The following is a 19,246-nucleotide window of genomic DNA, read 5'->3' on the forward strand; positions in this document are numbered from 1 at the left end:
TTTTATCCAGTGCTATGCTTCTATCCAAATCGTTAATCTCGAGATTTTTCTTGATAACTTCTTCTACATCTAGTTGTTTGACTTTTCTCCATCTGATCTACTCTCTATACAATAAAATATACATGTCTTCTATCTACTTGTGTAAACATCGTAAGTCTATATTCCATAATTTTCTACTATACACTTTTTCTAATATTATCATTTCTAATCTTATTGCGTGTTAATTCTTAATCGTCTATATTACGTAGAATATTGCAGGTCTTACTGCAATGATAAAACATCCCTTTAGCTAGAGTAATACATTTGTGTCACATAAAACTCTCAAAGTCATATTCCATTTCAACCACCCAACTTAAATTCAATAGTTTACACTCCCTTTCTATTTCTCGATCGTTTTATATTACTGGCCCAAGATATTTAGACCGTGTGGTTTATGAGATGATATGGTCTCCAACTTTTACCTCTAGATTAGAAACGCTTCTCATTATGTTGAACTTATATTTCATATACTATGTCTTACTTCTGTTTAGGCGAAAGTCACGTGTTTCTAAAGCTTCTCTACAACCTCTCATTTCAATCTTCATTCGACTCTCCAAGTAGAAATATATCATCTACAAAAAGCTTTTATCTCGATGCTAGTTATTGGATGTGTTATGTAAGTACATCCAAAATTAAAGTAAAAATGTAGGTGCTTAGGGCTGAACTTTGATGCAAACTTATTATAAGAAGGAAATCATTTGTCTCTCCACCTAGTGTTTTCACACTAGTCGATACTAGTAAATGTGTGTGTGTGTGTGTGTATCTTGGGTAGCTCAAATATATGTAATCCCAACTCCTTACTTCTCTAGGAGTTTCCACGAAATCTCTCTAGGCACTTTATCATACGCCTTCTCCAAGTCAATAAAAATTAAGTGCAAGTCTTTTTGGTCCATAAGATACTTCTTTCACCTATCCTTTATCTCTTTTTCTTGAACCAAGACTCGGTCTTATTCATCTTTAACTCACTTCACTTGATCCAAATCTCTTATCATTCTTTCTCTTCCCTTTGCAAACCTAATATAGATTTTCTCCCTCACTGGTTCCTAAATATTGTTATAATTTGTTGAAAGTTTGGGTTCTTGCTTCACTCACCATATTTTGGGACTCGTTCTTAGCTTTCTTATACTTTTTACAAGTTTCGGCATTTTTACACGTAGACCTTTTTAAAAAAACTATCATTTTTAAATATAACTTTACTCTAGTCACTTTCATTCACCACGGTTCTTTACCCCTAGGTCCAAAATATCTTGATTCTTCCAATGTTTCTTTAGCTACTTTTCTAATATCTCTGACCATCTTATTCCATATATAATTTGTACTTCCTTTTAGTTGTCCAAACCCTTCCTCCAAGATCTTGTGTTAGAAACTTCCTTAATTTTCACTCTTTCAATGCCATCACTTGATATGTGGCATTCACGTGTGACTTCTTATCTCTACTCTTGATTCTTACATCCATAACCAATACTCTATGTTAGATAGTCAAACACTCACCCAGAATAACTTTACAGTCCTAGCAAATCTTTCTATCTGACATTCTAATAAGAAGGAAATATATATGAGAATATGTCAACCTACTCTTATATATGATAGGATACTCATCTCTTTTCGCAAATCAGGTATTAGCTATAGTAAGATTAAAAGTTGAGGAAAACTCCCAAACGGATTTACCCTATACTTTTACCTCCCCAAGACCATATCCCTTATGCACACTCTCAAAACCTCATGTTATGCTCCATACATGTCCATTTAGACCACCTCTTAGAAAAATCTTCTCTCATTGAAGTATATCCTGAAGTTAACCTTCTAAATTCTTCCAAAATTTTATCTTAGGATGTTTTGTTAAATCAACATAAGGAGCATAAACACTAATAACATTAAAGGTTTCTTTCTCCACTTCAAATTTTAAGGCTATGATTCTATATAATACTTTTTTCACATCCATAATATCCTTATTCCACTCCTTGTCCACAATAATTCTCACTTCATTTCTCTATCTAACTTTTACAATATATCAAAGGTTAAATTCTAATTTTTCTAATTCTATCGCCTTTTTACCAGTCCACTTAGCTTTTTGTAAGTACATGAAATTGATCTTCCTCTTAAGTATAATGTCTAATATTTTCATAGATTTTCCAGTAAGCGTGCCTATATTTCATAATCCAAAGCAGATTATACTCTTATGAACTAACTTCTTTACCCACACCCATTTATGAAAATATGAAAATTCTTACTTGTTTTTCATTATATCCAAGCGGCAATGGAACAATCCTTCCTCTTTTGACATTATACTTGAGCCATAAAGTATACTATTTATAAGTAATGACGTATCAGTCACATGATTTCAATGCAAATATTCAAAGACATAAAAAAAATATAATCCAAAACCAAAAAAAAATATCAAAGTACATAAACTATTAGCATATTTATATATTATTTTTATTGAAATGTTAAATTTGTGCTCTAAATTTTCAAAATTTAAAACAACTTAATGCACATATTTTAACATAATATTTTTATATTGATTCTCTTAATATAATTTCTTAGAACACATGTTAGAATTTTTTTTCTTCATATTTTTGTATTTAAGCCTTAAATCATAATATTAAATCTTTTATTGTATCGACATGATTCCTTAAAAATATCTTTTTTAACGGATTAGACTAGACCAAATATATATTTTTATTTTTGAAGTTTTTTTATCGGTTCGATTGTACATTGAACGACTCACACGTTTAAACAATCTAACACCTTGACCAAATTGGACATTGTTTAATTCTTAATTAAACAAATTTGATAGCTCAATTCAATCTTATTTTCACTACACTAAATAAAATCGTTTTTAGCTCAATTCAATCTTGTTTTTATTACAATTCAATCTTATTTTCATTATTGAATAGTTTCTTTTCTTTGGTCTTTTAGCTCTCCATTATACCAATAAAAGAAAAATAAACTCATTGACCATATTGTAATCTCACTCCATTAATTAACTAAAACTATGCATATTTTTCCATTTAAAGGGATTCACCCTAATAATGGATGAAACTTTGTTGTAAGAGGAGCAACTATCCTTTTTGTATTTTGGTCCCGAACATGTATCATGGATATGTTGTTATTGACATCATCTGCTTGCATAATAAGTAGTTTAGTAGAAGATTGAAAAAACAACTAAACTTATGATGACTATTATAAGTGTAGCTTAACCTTATATAAATATATGAAATAAACTCGCAAACACACCCAAGAGAATTACTAACTATTTGAATGTCACACAACCAAAAAGAAATAAATTTACACGAGAAGAGTATGTATAAGCAAAAAGGGGATGCAAAATGAAATCAACGAGCCAAGACACTTAAAAAAGGCCCATACTGGCCCAAACGACGAATCATTCTTTTTGTACCAAAAAAAAAGAAAAGACACTTGAGAGTATGAATAGCAAGACGAGGTGTATAAAATAAAATTAGAAAACTCAATCAGTAGTAAGAAGAATTGAGAAGAGAGCGAGCAAAGGAAGAAGAGAAACAAAAAACACAAACCAGAAAACGAAAAAAAATGAGCGACGGAGGTGCAAAACGACAAGGCGGAAGACCATTACCGCCGCCTCCAAGAGGTCCCCCTCCTCCATCCTCCCGCCCTCGCCTCGAGCCCGTCGATCGGGAAAAGGTACTGTAAAGTGTAAACCCCTAACCTAACTTCGTATCTTCAATTCTCTTTCTTCCAATTTGACCGTTTTCTTTTTCTTTAATTCCAGACTTGTCCCTTGCTCTTGCGTGTTTTCACTAAGGTACACCTCGCTTACACTAATCTCTTTTTTTTTTCTAACCGTTTTTGTTGAGGAATGATCTAGAATGTTGTAATTTGTTTGTTTTATTTTCAGATAGGAAGTCATCATACGATGGATGATTTTTCCGTTAGAGGGAAAGAACCTAAAGATGAAGTTCAGATTTATACTTGGAAAGATGCTACTCTTAGAGAGTTAACCGATCTTGTATTCCTCTAACCCTATCTTTTTTTTTTCTGTGTTTTTTTATTTGGTTAATGTAGTTTATTACTCCGACTAGAAGCAGCTTTTGGATTAGCTTATTTAAGAATATTTGGGATTATTATAGACTCTAACACCGACACCCGGAAAAAAGTGTCTGGGTCCGAAACAGATACCAACACTCGTGATTACGTTTAATTTATTTAATTTTTAAAATTATTATATGTATCGACGTGTCAGTGTTGTGTTTCCGGTGTCCGGGCTTCATTGATTATATACATGTTTATAGCTTGTTAATTAACTAATTTATTGTACCTTATGAGTAAGTCTTTAATTAAGGGTGAGTTTGGAATATTTATGCGATTAATGGGGATACACACTAGCGTAATAACTTGTGAGACGGTACGAGAGAACTTATGAAAATAACTTGTGATATGGTACTAAGTTGTTTTCAGCATATTTTGTATAAGCTCTTCAAGATTGCTAATGAAAAGAACTACAACAATAATTTAACTATTTTATTTTTGTTGTAGAGATATAGCTGATACATCTATACATAATCGCTTGGAATGATTAGTGTTTATGCTATAAGTTGCCAATTAAGTAATAAGTTGTTTATTCAAACATGGTCTAAATTAGTTTTACATCCATATCTCTTGAAAACTCGTCATATTTCCATATAAGCTCAATTTGTAACCAGCTGCATTGGATGTGTATTGGATGTGTCATAAGACTAGACATGATAAGATTAGAAATGACAATTTAGACATGTAGATTCTTTGGTAAGGAGAGTAGATCAGATGGAGAAGAGTCAAAGAGGTAGAGGAAGACCTAGAACAAGTATAAGAGAAGTTATTAAGAAAGATCTAGAGTTCTAGACCTATTTGGAGAGAAGCATGGTTCTGGATAGAATCTTATGGCAGAAGTTGATCCATGTAGGCAACCCCATTTAGTGGGATAAAGCTTGGTTGTTGGTTGTTGTAGTGCATGTCCCTTTTCTCATAGTTTATTCACAGTTTATCCGACTTATCTTATAACCTTAAACACGTAAGTAAATTAAGTAAGGTTTGTGTGTTTGAGGGTGCTTATGAAAAATAGATACGATGTATTCATTTTTTTTTTCTGCATATTGAGAGCTTGGGAAAATACGATGTAGTTTTATGTGGCAACAATATAAACTTGTTTCATCTTTGATTATAGAAATAGATTATGTGTAAGCACTTACGAATCATATCACAAGTGTTTATTCTTAACTGCTAATTGATTTGCTTACCCAAACACACCTTTAGTTGTTCATGTTTACCGGATGCGATTTAGTTTATTTGGCTTTTACTGAGCTATGCTTTTGGCAAATTTTTGGACATAAGTTGAAACCTCTTAGAATTTGGGTTGGGTTTTAACAAAACCGATTTATGTTTCGCTTTTATAAGAGAATTAATTTTCCTTCTGTTTTTCTAGTGATGATCATAGAATTTTGATATTGTTTATTTTTTTTTTCTGTATTCAGTAATTTATTCAGTAAATGATGTGAGTTTTAAGCCTTTAAAAACAAAGAAATAAAGTGAAAATAAGATTAAAATTTTCAAGTTATTTGTCAGAATAGGAAATGAAAAAGTAGAAAATGTTCCCCTACCGGAAGGCCTTACTATTTTTTTCGGATGGGTGATAATGTTTTTCTTTTTTCCTTTTAAGCTTATGCTTGGTTTTAATGTATATTTTGTATAGGTCAAAGAAGTGGCTCCTGCTGCAAGAAGAAGAAATGCAAAGCTCTCTTTTTCTTTTGTGTTTCCTGATAAAAATGGTCGTTTCAAAGTTCAAGAGGTAAATCTCCTCCCTATGCTGCTCTTGCTTATTAATCTCCTTACTCCCATGTTTTTATGTGTGTTTTCTTCATATTTTGTAATTTTATCCATAATTTTTTTACACTTTGGTTTTTATGAGTGAGCTGTTTACAAACTACAATCGTGATTTTGTGTGTATTAATGATGAGTCAAATTGGTTTTATTGTAAAGCACCCATTATATCATTCATATTTGAGTGTTATTATGGAGCATTGTTGTCAAACAGCGGTTATAGTAGCGCTATTTAGTACAAATTGTTGTCAAACTGTGGCCATTGCGGTGTTATAGATGTATGGTAGCAGAATTTGAACAAAACACTATTTTCTACAATCTGTGATTGGCGTTTGACAATTTTGTTGCAGACTGTAGAGATAAGTATTATATTGCGGTTGCAACCTTAAGGTTTTTATGGTCTCCGCAACCATATGATGACGGCATTGGCTGCTTTCATCTATCAAAATTCAAAATTCTTATTCACATGTTTATTTACATTTCATGAATTTTATTTATTAAGCTAATTGTCACACAGACGCTAGTAAATTTCAATGTATGTACAGAATCATTTTGGCCGAGGACTGATTTATCTATTTAAGCATGTTACAAAGGATGGAAATCTGCATGAAACTCATCCCTGATGTGTTGTTTAAAGCTAACACCTTTAAGTTCATTTTACCCACATTTTGCACAAGTTTGAAAACTTCACTAGTTTGGGCAAAGTGAAAAGCACCCCAAAGTCACTGAAGTCCAGTTGCACTCTGGCTCTGCATGCACACCTTTTAGCACCTGATTGATAACCCTAAAATGAAGGATTCACTTTAGCGGGAAAAAGGGAGTATTTGCTTTTAATGGGAAAATTGTAGTTTTAAGTCTCTTATCATATACATGAACAAATATAACAAATTCTGAAGTTCCTTAATGTGAATCACTTTAGAGGTGTTGAATCTCAATGAGAAATAAAACTACCATCCATCCTGCTAACTCACTAGTATGATTTAAAAGATCTAACTACGCAAAGTATTGAAAATTTGAAACCCTCAGTCCCCTTTATGTTGTCCTGTAGTTACTGTTGATATAGTGATTTTAAGCTAAATCTAAGTACTGTAAGAAGTCATTAATGTTAAGAGCTCTCTGTTTTCTAAGAACTTATTTCCTTTAAGAGTACCTCATAGTTTACTGTTATAAGTTGCAATCATGAATAATTGCTTTTGTGTTGAATAAATCTAATATCCTGACATTCCTGCTTGATTGCACTTTGAAGGTGGGTAAGACACTATCTTTTGGAAATGGAAGATTAGACGATAACAAGGCTTTAGCTGAGCTTGGTTTTGAGGTAAAGAGTTATTCTTCTTGCATTTATGCTTGTATTTCACAAATTCTTTTGCTGACTTTGTTTTGAATGCGCAGATTGGCGATTACTTGGATGTGGCTATTCTGTAGGTTATGTTTATGTAACATTGTTGTGTTTACGGCTGCCCATGTTTGAGGGCCTCAAACACTTGGTTTATATTGGAGTTAAATACTTTGTAGAATGTTAAGTTGTTAATGTCGCAGGAACTTAAAATGGTGCAGTTTATTTGATTGTGAAAATGATAGATTGACAATTGGTCAGCTCGAAGACCAATTTATGACCTGTTTGAGAGTAGAAAGGAATATGCAAAGAGAATGGGTTACCTCTAAATTTCTGTTATCATCATCACGACCTCTTCCATTTATTATTGTTCACTTAAGATTAGAGGATAGTATAAAATGGACAAATTTCAGATTCATGGAAGGAAAATTTATTGATAGGCAATACATCTAATAAGCAGTGTGTGGTGTTGCATTTTTAGTATCATAGAATTCCAAATTAAGTGCTCACCAGTTTAGTCTATGAAAACCAAGTTCATGTGAATTAAAAATATAGGATTCATACTATGTTTTTAATTCACTAGCATTTGTCAACATGTTGTGGTCAAACGTTAATTAGCTGACGCGTTTATTAATTTAGCATGTTAAATTTTTTTTTTTTTAAAAAAAATTGACAGTGAAAAATGAAATGTCTAAATTGTTAGCTGGTAAGTTTTCTGTAATATAGATGTGGCGGTGAAATGCTATCTAAACATGTGGCGGCAGTGGTGAAAAAAGCTATGGTAAACATGCTATATTGTGGAACACATATTTTGATATTATGAAAGAAATTAAAATGATCAAATATCCAATTTTAAAAAACTCATGGAGCTTTGTGCATATGATGGATTCAACACCAGAATATATTTAGGTGATTATTAAACTAAATATAACTTCCTACCAATGATTTAAAGAGCTAGATTGAGATTGAGTTCTGTTAAGCCATCTTAGGACAGTGCAAAGACATTCGATTGCTCGATTGCAGTGAGACATTCATTTGCCTTGCAGTGATAGTGGTAATTGAGAGATATTTAGGGTAGTGAGAATGTAAATAGTGAGTACCTAGTGATAGTGGTAATTGAGAGATATTTAGGGTTTAAATAGTGAGGATTTAAATAGTGAGTACCTGATTATGAAACATTCATTTGCCTTTTAGAGCAGGGATATGGGGTTTTCAAGTACATATATATCTTTTAGGGTATGTTTGAATTGATGGAACAAGATGAAATGGAATAAGATTATGTTCTATCGTTTGGATTGATTAAAAACGGATGGAATAAAGTGATGTCGGATGGAATGTATTACATTCTATTTTATCATTTTTCATCATTTTTTGTACCCTCTGATTTGAGCAGAATGACAAAATTGTTCTATTCTATCATGAAATACACAAACAATGAAATGACATATTTATTTCATTCCGCTCCATTTCATCCTGTTCCGTTTCATTCCGCTCTATTCCATCCTGCTTCGTTCTTTTTATTGTATCCAAACATAACCTTAGTTTCTTACAATTGAGTGAGAGGAAAAATGTTATAGGATTCTTACAAGTATGTTCTAACAGTCTTGAGAATTCGGACAACTATAATTAGATGTCCTTTTAAGGAGTGCTCATCTTAGGATCTTCGACACTAGAACCTTATTTGTAGATAACTAATTTAAACGAGTGATGCTAGTGGTCTAACGTCAACAGGGCTTTGTAATCTTTAATTTGAAGACCCTTAAAACACCTGTGACTTTGTTTATGTTTGTTACTAAGATTGTATGATGTCAGTATGATATCATGGTCCCTAGAACTACTATGTCGTTTAGGGGTATGGATTTTTTGGGAGATGTCTCATAATCTATTAGTAGGATCTGACGACCCATGAACTAAGGTTCTTACTACCGTAGTCCCGACAACTGTGGTGTAGTGTGATATGTTCAACTACTCTAATGAGGTCCTCTGTCTTTTCTTCTTTTGTTTGAGCTAGTAGCTTCATTAATCCATTAAGTATAATTTTCTGGACTTATTCAACCTCTCTGATTGTTTATGGATGTTCTACTATGGTAAACATCAACGTGATGTTGAGATCATTACACAAACTTTTGAAACCTTTGTCTTGTAAGTTAGGTCCTAATACATGTGATGATCGAGTAAATGAGACTATGTCTGTAGATTGCAATTTTCTTATACTTTTACATCTTTTGCGTTGTTTTATTATATAATTCAAGTGTCTTTGGTGTATATAGGATAAAATGACACTAAACTGTCATATTGACACTAAATTTTAATCGTTAAAATAACTGATGTCAAATTAAACTTTAATATATTGGTGTCATTTGATATATATATATATATATATATATATATATATATATATATATATATATATATATATATATATATATATATATATATATATATATATATATTGTAGTTGTGTATATTGTTATATTAAATTTAGACCGTGTTTGTTGTTGTGAAAAAAATTGATTTATGTAATTAAATTATTTGAATTATAATTATAATTTTATATTTTTGAAACATTGTTGAAATTGTTTTTTATTTTAAATTGAAAATATAATTATGAGCAGAAATTGGTTAAAGTTATATGTTAGTTAAGATTAGTTTAATATGTAGATTTGATTTCGCAACACCCACTCATTTATTTTCATTTATCTTTATAGAGTGAATTTCCGTCACTAAATTACTTTAATTTTTTTTTCTAATATTAATTAAGAAAATTAATTGTTATCAATTAGTGTCTGTTATATTAGTTATATAATAATTATTGTATAAAATATTTCGTAAGTTATTGATTTAAAAATATTTTATGTCTAACAAAGCATGCAATTAGGGATGAGAATAAGTCAAATTCACTTATAAGACCCTACAGTATAGCCTATGTTGACTCAAATCACACAATGTTTTTTTTAAGAGTTAAAAGGTATTGCACTGACAGTGTAAAATAGTTTTACACTGTCATCCAATAGAAAATCATAAATGTTCCATGTCATTAATTTTTTTTTTAAATAAAAAGTGGTTTAATTAGATACATGGGTGGTGATTGGTTGACAGTGTAAAAATATTTTACACTGTCAGTGCATCACCCCTTTTCTCTTTTTTTAAAATAGAAAATGTTTTTTTTTAGATTTTTTTATAAGCCTATTTAGATAAAAAGGCTTGACCTAAGATTATGAAAAAACATTTTAAATCTATATAAAAGCATTGTATATTGTACTTTGAATTAAAATATAAAAATAAAATCTAGTTATCTTAGATTACTTATCAAAGTTGGTTGAAAACAACTTATGAACAATGACATAAATTGTTTTCATAAGTTTTTTTAAATAAACAATCACACAAAATTAATGTTACTAAGTAAGTTTAGACAAGTCAATGCAAACAAACTTTTAGTATCATTGATCTTTTAATTTTTTTGGTCTATAGAAATATTAATTGAATTTTTTATCTACATATGTTCAAATAAAAAAACTTTTAAGTAAACTAAATGACCAATCAAGCCTTCTAAAAGGGTCAACTTAGTCTAAAAATAGGTCTATGATAAACTACAGGTAAGACTTAGACTTTGATATTTTTTACAGCTCAAAGTTAGACTTAGCAAAACACGGCTCAGCCCATCCTATTCTCACCCTACATGTAATCCATAAAAATTTGCTTATTAAAGACTCTTTATGAAGTGGTTATTATTATTTTTTGATAAGCAAGAAATTGTATTAATGGAGTAGAAGGGGTACTCTGCCGATCAAACAAACTAGATTACAATTAGTTCTTAGTGAGAAAAGACAAGGGACTAATGCTCCAGTTATATAAATTACAATCATCGAAACCTTTAAATTTTACTACCATCCATTCCCATGAAAGACGTTTAAAATCAATAAAAATCTTCATAACATCAACTACCCATCTTTAAAGACAATTGTATTTCTACTAAGCCAAATAATCCAACAAATTAGAAGCCAAAACAACCCATTAAACTTTTTACCGACCTTACCTTTAATGTTGAAAGAGTTGAAAGAAGCCTTCATTGAGATATCAGCGCCACTGTTTTCAACTCCTAGCCGAGCCGAAACCAATCTTCATGAAATTTTCACCACCGAACAATGATAGAACAAATGTAAACAAGTTTTCTTTAACACGAGAACAGTGGGGACAAACAATTTTTCCTATAACATGTCATCTATATATATTCATCCTAGTTGGGAGAATATTGTGCATAATTCTCCAACCAAAGACGAGCAATTTTCCAGGCGCTTTCAACTTCCAAATGTCATTCAAGACCTTATGAAAAATGGAATTCAGATCTGTACCTGCATTAACCAAATCAAACATCCAGCAATGATAAGATTTAACTGAGAATCCTTTTGGGTCCTTCCACCACAAAAAAGAATCTGCTTCACTTCGAATCAAGACGACCCCATCCAAAATCGCTTCCAAATCCAACATTTCTTGTCTTCCTGCACGAGACAGCACCTCAACATTGATCCCTAAATTCCAAATCCAATTCAAAATCCTCTTCCCTTCCTCATCACCCCACAAGAATGTTATTTGCAACCTTATTATCTCGTTGGTGACCACCTTAGGCGCCTTGAAAAAAGAAAAGAAGTGGATGGCTAAGCTATGCAACACTAAATTCAATAAAAAAATTCTATCTCCAAATGAAATGTTCCTCCCACTCCAAGACGAAATCCGTCTATAAAACTTTCCTAATATAATATTCCACATAGCCTTTATCCTATGATTTTTTCCAATTGGAACTCCTAGGAAAGCAAAAGGACAAAAGTCAATCCTACAGTGCAAAAAAGAGGTTGCCGCCTCCAAGAAAGAGCTCTTCACATTAATACCTATCATTTTACTTTTAAGAAATTTGACTCCCAAGCCTGAAGCCAACTCAAAACCTCTCAACAAACATTTAATACTCCAAATGTTTGACCAAGAAGTTTCCCCAAAAGAATCGTGTCATCGGCAAATTGAAGTATTGCGTAATGAATGTTATCATTAACTTTAAAGGGAACATAATCTACAAGAGAAATAGATTTTTGAACCAAACATGTTAAACCTTCGGCCGACAAAAGAAAGAAGAAAGGCGACAAGGGGTCACCTTGACGTAAACCTCTATGAGCCACAACCTCATTTAAAAACTAAAACTCCATCAAACATTTGTCTATTTTTGACAAAAGCCAATTGACTTCTAGAAATTAACGAGGGTATAACATGCACCCATCAATACATTCATTAATAATTTTTATATTTTTAATCCAACTAATGTTTTTAATTACAATTTATACCATGTTTGGTTGCTGTAATTTCATTCGATTATTTATTATTTAAGGGTTATTACCATTTTTGCCCCCTGCCATATAGGCGACTTTTGGTTTACCCCTTGTAATTTTTTTTTTGTAAAACTAACCTTGCCAAATGAAGATTCTGTCACTTTAGACCTCGCCAGCAAATGGCACATGCCATTTGCATATGTGGCATGCTGATTGTGTAATTCTTTTATTTTTTTAATTTTTTAAAATTCAAATATGCTGACGTGTAATTATATTTTTTATTTTTTATTATTTTTAATTCCACGTAATATTTATTTTATTTTATTTTTTTTATTTCTTAATTTTTTTATTTTTATTTAACATAATATATTATATATATTTTTTATTTTTATTTAACACCTCCTGTTAAATGCTAGAGCCTTGACCACTACACTATGACAATTGTCTTATTAATATTATACATGATACTTATATGTAGTAAACATATCAATACATTGAATTAATTTTCATTGTAGTTTAAATACATTTGGATAATTAATATTTTAATTATTTTAATATTAAGAATTATTAAATTTATTTTAATTAATTTCCGGTTGTAGGTGATTTTTTTATTATAATATGTACTATTAAAAAGTGTTTTGATGTACAATTATTTTTAAAATGATATGTAAGAATAAATTAAGATAAATTTAGAAATAAACTGAAATAATAAACTATAGTATGTATTTTGAAATAATATGGAAAATTAATTCCAGTTTATTTATCCAAATTATACTATATATTATAAATTAATTTCTGTTTATTATTATATGTTATATTATATAAAAAGCACTTAAAACAAAACATTAAAATCGAAAATTAATTAAAATAAATCTAATAGTTGTTAATATTAAAATAATTAAAATATTAATTCTTCAAATGTATTTAAAACATTAATTTCTAAATATTTTTAAAGAGAACATGTGAAATACTATGTATTGACAATGTTTACTACATATAAATATCATGTGAAATATTAAAAAACCAATTGTTATGGTGTAGTGGTAAAGGCTCAAGCATTTGAATGGAGGGGAGTGCTTGATAATAGTCTCAATTTATTTATTAGAATAAAATTATATATTTAAGAGAATAATTTATAATTTAAGTTTATATTAGTTTTGATTTATATATATCTATATATATATATATATATATAATATTTAATTATTTAAAATAATATATTTAAATTATTTCAATTAGTTTCAGTTTATTTTATATATATTATTTCTGTTTAATTATTTTATATATAATTAATTTCAATTTATTATATAATTAAAGTAAAATTTATAATTAAGTGATAACTAAGAGATTATAATATGTGCATTGTGTGTAAATGTTACAAGTAAATTCATATGGCCTAGTGTTAAGTGCATTGGTGGTAAGGAGTTAAAGGGCATGAGTTCAAATCTTACTTGTTGACAAAGATTTTTAGACTTTTTAAAAATTTTGAATTTTAACAATAAAATTAAAAGTAAATAAATAAATAAAATATAATAAAAATAAATAAAATATAAAAAAATATTACGTGGAATTAAAAATAATAAAAAATAAAAAATATAATTACACGTCAACATATTTGAATTTTAAAAAATTAAAAAAATAAAAGAATTACACAATCAGCATGCCACATATGCAAATGACATGTGTCATTTGCTGGCGAGGTCTAAAGTGACAAAATCTTTATTTGGCAAGGTTAGTTTTACAAAAATAAAATTATAGGGGGGTAAACCAAAAGTCACATATATGGCAGGGGGCAAAAATGAATAATCCATTATTTAATATCTGAATTGTTTGAATTATATCTATATTTTTGTGCTTCCGAAACATTGTTGGAATTGTTTATTTTTTATTTTGGTTAGACACATAAAGCAGTATATAATTGGTAATGCATATCTTAAAGAGGAAATCATGTGACTTATTTAAAATTCTCTATGTTGAAAATGTAGTTATAAAAAAGAATCTTCTTATATGTCCATTATGTGTATTGTCGCCTTATCGGGAAACACAAGCAACACTTAGGGACTCGCTCACAAGCAACACTTGATGAATTCTCCCAAAGTGAGAAATCTATTCAATTAGGACGACATAAAGGAATACACATTGAAACTAATTGAAATTCCGAAGAAAAAAATATAAATAAAATAATGCAAATTGCAGCAAGTCTGAACACTTTCATTTATAGAATTCAAAATGTGTAATTACAAAAGGGCCTGCCGTGGGTAAAATATAAATAATGAACAAAAACAAACATGCATAAAGCATTAAATGATGCATGTGCTCTCCTCTAATCTACACTTAAAAAACTCGCCCCCTAATCTTCATCTTAGGGATACACTTCTTTTGAAAGAGATTAACGTCTCATAAATTTAAATCACTTTGCTCTTCCAAGGTTTTTTTCTTGGAGAGAAGTTAAGGTTGTCACAAGAGACTATCTTGTTCGTGTCAGGAGTGAAAATTATAACCACCCTTCAACGCTAAACCTTACAAAGTGTCTTCTCCAACTCAAGGAACAATATTGAAAAGAAAATAATAAACATACGGCCTAAGGAGAGAGTATTATCATTAAAGAGATCTCGAATGACAATGTTGCACGAAAATATATAATGAGGACCATGGAGATATACAAAAGCAAAGACCTAAGATTTATGAAGGAGGACTCCATTTTTCAAGTCTCGCTTGAAGGAATCAACTATCTAAGTCTCGCATGAGACACTCGATTATTTAAGTCTTGCCCGAGGGACTCAACTATTTAAGTCTCGCTTAAGGAACTCGACTAACTAAGTCTCACGCGAAGGACTAAAATATATAAGTCTCACCAGAGGGACTCAAATATTAAAGTATCACCCGAGAGACTCAACTATCTAAGTCTCACCTAAAGTACTCGACTATCTAAGTTTCACCTGAGTGACTTGACTATCTAAGTCTCACCTGAGTGATGTGACTATATATGTCTCGCATGAAGTACTCTACTATATAAGTCTATCCTGAGTGACTGGACTATTTAAGTCTCGCCTGAGGGACTCAACCATTTAAGTCTCATCCGATAGACTCACCTTTTAAAGTCTCGCTTAAGCTACCCAACTATATAAGTCTCGTTTGGGGGACTCGACTATTTAAGTTTCGTCTGAGGGACTCGACTATTTAAGTCTTGCCTCAAGGACTAACTATTTAAGTCTCACCATAGAGACTCGACTATCTAAGTTTCGCCTCAGGGACTCAACTATCTAAGTCTCACCTAAGAGACTCGACCATCTAAGTTTCGCTTAAGGAACTCGACTATCTAAGTCTCACCATAAAAGAAACTACCTCTTACTTGGTTTAAATCATTTCGCCTCTTCCTAAGTCTCGTGCTTGAGGGACTATGAACTAGAAAAATTCTTAGTGGACCCTAGAAGAGGACAAGCCATAACTCATACGATCCATAATCTCATAAATGGGTCATAAGACAAATCGGGAAGACTAACGTTCGCATGGTCCACCTGCCTAACTATAACATGGGTCACCCGACCCATACCCATGTTCTTGATTAAATCCATCTAGCCAACACTTGTCATGCATAATATTCTTAAGGGAGCCAGTTAAACACAACAAAAGGGGGGAAATTGTTCCCTATAATGGAGGAAGAACCAATTTCCCATACTTCCACGACTACATAGGAAAAATAGGAGAAATCATTTCTCTTCCAATTGTGCAGCCCTGGAAGTTGTCAATAAAAACTCCAATCTCAAGACTTGAACACTTATTGACTAATTCCATCCAATCATAAATAGGGATGGCAAGCAGAACCAAACCCGCGGACCTCACCCGAACCCGAGTTAACTGGGTTTGGATTCGGGTTCGGGTGCCATATGATATTTCGAGTGCGGGTTTGAATAGTGTTAAACCCGCACCCGAAATTACACCCGCTTATATATATATATATATATATATATATATATATATATATATATATATATATATATATATATATATATATATATATATATGGTAATGCTAACGAATGCCCCGAGACACTAGTTAAGAGATTAAAAAGGTAAGTTTATCTTTTTTTAATAAAGTAAAAAATATATGTTTTTACCCAAAATATATGCATTCAATGCATTTAAAATATAAATAATTAACTTTTCTAAAGAATATTATGTTTATTCAATGCAATGAATTTATAATATTTTATTTATTTAGAATGCTTAACTAGTGCCCCAGGGGCAATCATTAGCATGAGCCATATATATTTTATAATATATATATATATATATATATATATATATATATATATATATATATATATATATATATATATATATATAGGGGACGACTCAAGTGAGAACACTTGGTTATTATGAGAAATGAGAACAATGAATCACGACCATTAAATTTGATTTTAATGGACTGGATTGGTTTCTCTTTCTAAGATCCAGTCCATTAAATATTAAGAATCTTAGAAAGAGAAACCAATCCAGTCCATTAAAATCAAATTTAATGGTCGTGATTCATTATTCTCATTTCTCATAATAACCAAGTGTTCTCAGTTGAGTCGTCCCCATATATATATATATATATATATATATGACGTCCCTATAAATATAGTGAATTTCGATTTTAGTCCTAATAAATTTTTCCTTCAAACAATGATCCTCCTAAATTTTTTCGTTCTTAAATTTGGTCCCTCCCGTTAATTTTCACTAACGGATGCTTACGTGGCACACCACGTGGAGGATAGCTGAGCAAAAATTTAAAAACGATGGAGATTTCGGGGGTTTCTAACCTCCTCTAAACCTAGAAAAATGAAAAAAAATAAAGGGAAAAGCTAACATGTGTCATGTGCCCCAAGAGCATAAGTTAATGAGATATTTATAGAAATATTTTCTTGAAACCCGTGCATTCAATGTATCGAAACTTTAAATTTGACTTTATTGCATTTAATTACATTTAACTTTTTTATTTATAGTATCCTTAACATGTGTCCTTAAGGCACATGTTAGCATGACCCATAAGTAAATTTCAAACCTGTTTAGTTTTGTTTGCAGCTTGTGTGTTCTCCATCAGGCATCAAAGGGTCAAATGAAGCCCACTTTTATTGACTAAACTCCTTGGATGACTCAATAAAACTAAATGCATGCCAATTTAATAGTTATAAATCATACATGTCGATTCTTTTAATGTGGAGTTAGTAGGCTAACAATATACTGATAACATTGATTTCATACAATTTTAATCACCAACAACAAGAGCCTAATAAAAGAAATCAATTTAAAAAGTTTATATAATAAGCAAGCACCAAGATTTGTATTTCACATGTATTGGTACTGTTTTTATATTTATTTATTTTGTTTTGTTTGATAAATTAAATAGCACTGCAATCTTATTAGTAGTGAAAGACACCTTCTAGATGTTAGTTACTAGAGACCTACATTTGATGTTTGATATGTACATGTAAGCTTCAAGAATCGGTATCTTTTTTTTGTAAAAATTATGAATTTTTTGTCCTAAATTATTGGATGTTGATAATCCATATTTGTAGCCTGTGTCACTGCTGTGAGTTTATGTTTTCATACCAGTTACTCAAAATTTAATGTTTTTAAGAGAAGAAGGTAATGTCACCTTGTCCAAGGACTCGAGCACTCGACAATGGTTAAAACAAAGTGTTTCGACTTTCGAGTGAAGAAAGGTGTTGAATCTCATTTCATCGTATGGACTTCATTTTACAGAGACTAGTGATTTCAAAAGGCACAAGGGTTATGGGAAGCAACATGTTAACAATATCATCATCACCATCAATTCTCAAGCTTGAAACAATAGTGATCCTTTCGAGATTCAGTCATAGAATGTATAAGCTATTTTCACCGATCTAAAATAAATTGATTGTAATTTTGGAGCAGGGAAAGATTTTTCACATAGTGAGAACCCAAATATATTATAAATTTAGGAACATGTATTGAAAATATTCAACATGTGATATGGATAAAAAGGTGAAACCGAATGAACATAATAGAAGAAATTAGTACTTGATGGCATTTCAATGCAGAATGAGTGGCGTTGTGTCACTATTCTAGATTAAGAATAAAGAGATTAAAGAAACTAAAGATACAATAGAAAAAGGATGACATTGTTAGTTTGTATTTTGCTCGCAAAGTGTTTGACAAAAGCTCACGACTAATATCATTCTTCTTTTTTTTGAGTTTGTTTAGAGGAGGTTAAAAGCTCCCGCCATCTTCATAGTTTTTAAATTTTTGCCCAACTATCCTCCACGTGGCGTGCCACGTAAGCCTCCGTTAGTGAAAACTAACGGGAGAGACCAAATTTAGAGACGGAAAAATTTGGGAAAATCATTGTTTGAAGGAAAAATTTAGAGGAACTAAAATCAAATTTCACTATATTTATAGGGATTAAAAACTTATTTAACCTATATATATATATATATATATATATATATATATATATATATATATATATATATATATATATATATATATATATATATATATATATTTTGTGGAAAATTGTAGAAAAATGTATTTTGTTGCGGGTTCGGTGAAAAAACCCTAACCCAACAAGTGTGGGCGTGAGTGTTATTTTGCCACCCGAATAGTTTTTGGGTTTAGGTTCGAGCTCGGGTGGTGATTTCGAGTGCGAGCGAGTTTGGATAGTGTGAAACATGCACCTGACCCGACCCGTTGTCATC

At 30.8% G+C, this 19,246-nt stretch overlaps 1 protein-coding gene across 1 annotated transcript; it reads left to right on the forward strand.

Moving 5' to 3' along the window:
* Positions 1 to 3,499: 3,499 nt before the first annotated feature.
* Positions 3,500 to 7,540, forward strand: LOC131616695 (histone deacetylase complex subunit SAP18). Its single transcript, XM_058888108.1, has 6 exons — positions 3,500 to 3,702; positions 3,791 to 3,823; positions 3,917 to 4,027; positions 5,747 to 5,842; positions 7,121 to 7,192; positions 7,267 to 7,540. The coding sequence occupies exons 1-6, from the start codon at positions 3,592 to 3,594 to the stop codon at positions 7,297 to 7,299; spliced, it is 456 nt and encodes a 151-aa protein (XP_058744091.1). The 5' UTR covers positions 3,500 to 3,591; the 3' UTR covers positions 7,300 to 7,540.
* Positions 7,541 to 19,246: the final 11,706 nt, after the last annotated feature.

The sequence above is a fragment of the Vicia villosa genome, linkage group LG7, assembly GCF_029867415.1.
Source record: "Vicia villosa cultivar HV-30 ecotype Madison, WI linkage group LG7, Vvil1.0, whole genome shotgun sequence".
Classification (NCBI taxonomy): domain Eukaryota; kingdom Viridiplantae; phylum Streptophyta; class Magnoliopsida; order Fabales; family Fabaceae; genus Vicia; species Vicia villosa.